This window comes from Alligator sinensis, unplaced genomic scaffold (genome assembly GCF_000455745.1).
Source record: "Alligator sinensis unplaced genomic scaffold, ASM45574v1 scaffold1960_1, whole genome shotgun sequence".
Taxonomy (NCBI): domain Eukaryota; kingdom Metazoa; phylum Chordata; order Crocodylia; family Alligatoridae; genus Alligator; species Alligator sinensis.
In genome coordinates, this window is record NW_005843074.1 from 280,727 (window position 1) to 286,726 (window position 6,000).

At 43.8% G+C, this 6,000-nt stretch overlaps 2 protein-coding genes across 3 annotated transcripts in view; one reads left to right on the forward strand and one right to left on the reverse strand.

Moving 5' to 3' along the window:
- The window catches only part of DOT1L (DOT1 like histone lysine methyltransferase), a 70,803-nt gene that overhangs the window by 56,227 nt on the left and 8,576 nt on the right, over positions 1-6,000 (forward strand). The window contains exons 24-27 of the mRNA XM_014526536.2: positions 1,779-2,392; positions 3,390-3,595; positions 4,211-4,275; positions 4,901-5,872. Of these exons, the coding sequence (XP_014382022.1) occupies positions 1,779-2,392; positions 3,390-3,595; positions 4,211-4,275; positions 4,901-5,872 (1,857 nt within the window). The remainder of the gene's footprint in view (positions 1-1,778; positions 2,393-3,389; positions 3,596-4,210; positions 4,276-4,900; positions 5,873-6,000) is intronic.
- PLEKHJ1 (pleckstrin homology domain containing J1) overlaps positions 341-6,000 on the reverse strand; it is a 31,092-nt gene continuing 25,432 nt past the window's right edge. For both annotated transcript variants that reach the window (XR_003092097.1, XR_003092096.1), the window contains exon 6: positions 341-557. The gene's annotated coding sequence lies outside the window, so the exon portion shown is untranslated. The remainder of the gene's footprint in view (positions 558-6,000) is intronic.

Here is a 6,000-nt window from a genome sequence, read left to right on the forward strand (position 1 = left end):
TACCTGAGCTAGCTCTGCATAAGCTTAAGAACAGAAAGAAGCAGTGTTACTGCTTTGCCTCTCAGCAGAGCTATTTAGCTTGTTCACAGTGCTGCACTGAGACAGCTGCTTTATACTACTTCCCGTTCCAGCTGGATTACTTCTGTTTTCTGGATTACGTGTGGTATGCTCCGACTTCCTGTGGTCAGCTGCAGGATTGAAAAGGGGGAAAACCACTGGTCTAGAGCACCTGGGATGCAGTGCGCTGGATTTGCCGTGCATTTTCTATCAATTTTCTATTCTCGGCTTGAGGAGGAAGGGTGGAGGTGGATTAGGGTTGAAATAAAGCTGAGAAATAGGATTAAGTGAGGAGCAATATATTATTGAAAACATGTTTAGGCTTCAAAACAAAAGAATTGCAACCTATAAACAATTTTGGATGGCATGCTCTTGTTGGTTGGTTCTGAAGTCCCCCTTAGGCTCTCTTCCAGCATCTGTATATATAAAATTTACAACATCCAATTTCATACTTGCTTACGGTCCCCTTTTTTTAGTCTTGGTTCTCTTAGCTGTAGTCTCTGTAAGAAAAAAAAAAAAAAAAAATACAGGCCAGGTTGTGCCTCTGGCTCCTCCTCTCATAACACACAAAGAAAGGATGGAACAGATGATCCCCTTGCCTTTAAGGAAATTCTAGCCCCAGCCATACCATTGAATATGGACCCTGTTGCTTAAGCAGAACGTCAGCTCCTGAGCACCTTCCCTAACAAAACCCTGCCAGAGATGAAGTCAGCAAGTTCTTTGGGCCTTTTTCAATGGTATGGGAAGCCAGCTGGGGATTTGATGACTGGTTCCAAAAGTAGGGAGCTTAGCAAACCCCCCATCACTTACACAGCCCATTCCAGGGGCAGGAACTGTTTCCCAAAAAAGTAAAACCAACCTCTGGGGAAAATACTAAGGCTTCTTAAGGCAAATGGCCCAAGTGAGCACAATTTTTAGCTAGCCTGTAGGAAGCTGTCCTCACTAGACTTCTTCCTTCATGCTCACCATCTGTGGGGGCCTATGGTAGGATTTCTCTCAGCTTCTTCTGAATTCAGTAGTCATTCCTGGATCAACAGAAGGGTGTTGCAGAGTATCATTGGGTTTCCACAGTTCATAGCTATCTCAGAAGATAACTCTTAAGTTCATTGTAATCTATTACAAAAGCTACCTAATAACCTAAATTCATCTCTTTTTTTTTGCTTCTCTCCCACTTCCCTGCCTTGCTGAAGATCTGCCAGTCATCTCGTTGCTTCCTTTTGGTTAGGTTGTGGAGGAGGGAAAGGTGGTATTGGTGGCAGGGTCTGTGTCCCTCTTTAGAAAGAAATGGATTGCTGCTGTATGGCTCAGTGGGTAGAGAAATGAGCTGGGAGCAGAGGATCCTGGTTGTCATAGCTCAAGATGAGCTTCTTAGATTGAGCAAGGCACTTGAGTAATATTAACCAGATTAAAAACAGGATGCTTCCCTAGTACTCCCAAATGTTCCTGAATCAGCAAAAAGGAGCCATGTGAGATGACGAATTTAACTTAATTCACCAGCTCACATACAACCATGTTCTTGGCTTTTACTGTGTAAAGAGCAGATTTACAGAATTAACTGTATAATTTACAGCTACCAAATGCTCTGCAGTTACTGCTGTGACAGAATGGCCCGCTGCTCTAGGATGGAAAAATTCATGAAACACTCAATAGCTACTCCAGAAACGTAGCACTGTAAGGTATACATGATTGCTTCTGCTGAGTGATACTTTCCGTTTCAACAGGTTTTTCTTATTCTTCTGGCTCCGTGGCAGTCAATGGAACTCTTTCAAACAGCCCAGCCCAACTTAACCATAGTGTTGATCAGGCAGCTCTGGACGACTCTGGGAGTCTGTTTAACTCGGTAGGGTCTCGGAGTTCCACTCCACAACACCCTTTGCTAATGATGCAGTCACGGAACTCGGGGCAAAACTCCCCTGCTCACCAGCACTCAACAAGCCCCAGGTTAAACGGAGCCTCCCAGAGCCTGGTAGGGGTATTGCAGTATGCAGATGCTCAGAAGATGTTTGCTGAAGGAACAAAGGGGGATCTTCAGTCTGATGCAGCATTTTCAGATCCCGAGAACGAGGCCAAGAGAAGAATCATCTTTACAATCTCTCCTAATACAGGAAATGTAAAACAATCTCCTTCCAACAAGCACAGTCCCCTGACCTCGAGCATTCGGCTGGACTGTGGTCAAGCATACGTGCAAGATGGGAAGAAACGAGGTCGAAGGAAGAGATCTTCTACTGGGAATCTCAGCGTGAGCTCTGGGGTGTCCCCCAAACGCAAATCCTTACCAACAGTGGCTGGACTGTTTACTCAGCCTTCAGGGTCACCACTCAATATTAACTCCATGGTAAGCATGAAACTGAAGAATTATGATTTGGTGAAGTTGGGTTTAAGGCATGGGGCTTTTTGCATTGTTCTTGGAAGCTTACCTCTAGGATGGGTGTTGAGAATTACAATGAACTGCCTAGTTCTTTAAAGTGAACTTATCTTCCCTATGAAAAAGTTTTAAATAGAATATTTAAAAACTGTTCTCATTGCCTAAGTCATCATGGAATGCAGTAGTGTGTCGTCTTATCTGACGTGGATTTGTGTAGAGGTAAAATTCTTGAGGGACTTAAAACCTTCTCTGGGCGCACAACTGCCACTAGGACTCTACCAAAGCATGTGCACTCTGACAGCTTCTGGTGACTGTACAGCTCCACCAGGGGCAGAGAGCAAAGAGCACCCTGCATAGGCCAATCTTGGAAGATGTTGCCTGGTAGAAACACTTTGTCAGCTTCCAGTTATGGTAGAAACCTTATTTAGGTCCATGTCTCTGTTCTGCTGTCAGACTGAAAAGGTTCTGATGCTACTGGGGAGCTGTGTATGGACATGCAGGGTGAGGGGGGAGGGTTGATTATTTTTTGCAGTTTTTTTGGTTGTCAGAATTTGAGTTCTGCCTGCAAAACCGTGGTGAAAACCAGAAGTTAATAACTGAAGTCCCAGTAAATATTACTGCAACATGCACAACAAATGTTTCTGATTTGGCACCTTGTGGATTCCACTATTGTGATTTGCTCTTTGATTTGTTATTGGTATGTAAGAAGAAATGCTTCTGCCCATTTTTGTCTGCTTTTAACCATCTCATTTTATCTCTAAAGTCAGATACTCCAAGCATGAAGGCTCAGAAAGGCAATTAAGAATTGTGCAGGGCTTTTAGGTTTGTGAAGCTGAAGCACAGCATGCCTCTTTGTGTTGCACGTGTAGCTAGTCATGGAACTAAATGATGAGAGAGCAAATATCCTATCTTTTACTGAAAGAATATTTTCATCCTTAACTTTGTTTTTTTTCCCTCCCTATCCCAGGTCAATAACATTAATCAGCCTTTAGAAATAACAGCCATTTCCTCCCCTGAAAACTCCCTGAAGAACTCTCCTGTTCCCTACCAGGACAATGACCAGCCCCCAGTGCTGAAAAAGGAGAAGCCCCTCATTCAGACCAATGGCATTCATTACTCGCCGCTGACATCTGATGAAGAGCAGGGGTCTGAAGATGAGCACAATAGTACCAGGTGAATACAGTGATGTAGATCTCAGGCCTGTCTGAAAAAAAATCTGTTTTTGAGTTAGGGTAATGCGTGTAAAGTTTGATCTGTTGGATCCTTTTCCTTGGAGAATGATCTCACTGACCCATAATACTCGCTAAGCTAGAGCTTTTGTTTTCAGCATGTGCACACCCCAAAATAGGAAAGGTGTTCAGAAAACGGAACGACTGTAAGGAACCTGTTCCGCTAGCTGTGCTGATCAGTTGTGTTCCCTTCGCAACATTTTGCAGGAGTGTTGGCACCAGTACATAAATGTACCATGTTTGGGGAACTTCTGAGTATAGAAATTCCCCGTTCCATTTTGGCTGCTTGCATCAGTTCTTTACCTCCTGCCCCAAAATGTTATTTATAATTGCTCTGTATTGTAAAACATGTGCCATGTTCTTACCATAGTTATGGTAATAATAATTCTTGGGGGTCTGAGCATTGGAAGAGTATAAAGATGCAGTACAAATGTAACTTATCAACTGCAAACTTGGCACCAAAGGAGGGAAAAGAGCAGTGAAAAGTTGACCACATGTGAATCGCAGTAAAACTCCATGCCTGCTGTGTAAAATAACCTTTCTTTTTTTTTTAAATTAGAATTGAGAGAAAAATTGCAACAATATCATTGGAAAGCAAATCTCCACAAAAGACTGTTGAAAATGGTAGGTGTGGGGAATATTAATTGTTTAAAGGCATTCACAATGCATGTGAGGATGGCCTCTCTGCTGGCCCATAGGTTGTCAGGTGATTGCAGGCTCCTTGGGTGGAATCATGTACTGTGTATCGGATCAGAAATCCACAGATATTCCTTTGAAACTAGAAGTTTGTGCATGTGAGATCCTTTAGGCAGATTGCTTTCATCAAGTTGCAAACCTTGCATCCATTCTGTTCATAGCTGGTGGCTACAAAAGCCCCTTTAAATTTGTGGCCACAGGTTGCAGTCTTGCTTGTTTGCACCTGGAATAGAATGGTTGGTGGAGTTGGAAATGGTGATGCACTTCACAGTTAAATTTCTTCCTAGACATGAAGGCCTGAGACTCTATCTATCTATCATGGGCAGGTGGGGTCTTTGATACGAAGGTGGATGGCAGTGCAGATTACACTAACACAGAACTTTTGAGGTGTGTTAAACTAAAATTGAAGGTGATTTGAACAGCTGTTTTAAACTGCTTCTCATCAAAAAGTAGAATAAATTATTAAAGTGAGTCAGTTGTTGAACCAATTCTACTTACTAAAGATTAAGTGAATTCTGTTCACTCATGCTTGCAACTCTGCCTTCCAAACTAGGTGGCAGTTTAGCTGGAAGAAAACAAGCGCAAACCAGCGAGAACATGAATAGCAGTAAATGGAAGTCTACCTTTTCACCAATATCTGACATCAACCTGACCAAAACTACAGATAGTCCCTTGCAGGCTGTTTCATCTCTGAGCCAGAATTCACTGTTTGCCTTCAGGCCATCCTCTGAGGATGGCATGGCCATTGACAGCAAGATCACGGCACATGCGAGAAAAAATGTCACCATGCCCTCCTCTGGAACAGATGGACTCAGCCCCAACACAAATGCTGCAAATGGATTCACGTACAACGGTGGACTGACGACAGATATTGGTTTACACAGCTTTATTGATGGTGCTTCTCTTCCTCATAAGACTTCAGATGTGACTTCCCTTAATTCCTCTCTGAGTTTTCAGTCTCAGCGGAGCAAAGACTTGGGTGTCTCAGAGACAAATCCCTTTTTGAACAAGAGGCAGCTTGAAGGCCTAGGCAGCATGAAAGGGGAAGACTTAAATCGGTCAGGGGTCAAAAGCAAAGAGATGAGCGAATTAAACATTCGTACAGGGGGCTCTTCAGAAAAAAGCTCTTTGCAGCATAATGGAAAGGCCAGCAAAGGACGGGACCGAGATGTGGAGTTTAAAAATGGCCACAACCTTTTCATTTCTGCTGCTGCTGTATCTTCGGGTGGCCTTCTAAATGGCAAAAGCCTTTCCACTGCTGTTTCCTCAGCAGGCAACCCAGCATCTGTTCAGACACACCATCCTTTCTTAAACACTTTGACCACTGGATCACAGTTCCCCCTTGGCCCCATGGCCTTGCCAGCAAACCTCAACTCGGTGACGAACTCTTCAGTATTGCAGTCTTTATTTAATACAATGCCAGCTGCTGCCAGTCTGGTCCACGTGTCATCAGCTGCAACCAGACTGACTAATTCTCACACTATGGGGAACTTCTCTTCTGGGGTTACAGGTGGAACAGTTGGAGGTAGGCAGAGCTCTGTTTCTCTGGTATAAGGCAGGGCTAGAGGAAAGGATGGCAATGCCTCTCCAGGTATGAAACCCTTTCGCTTCTGCAGGCAGTGGAGGAGGTCCACCCAGCATAGCCCATGTCTC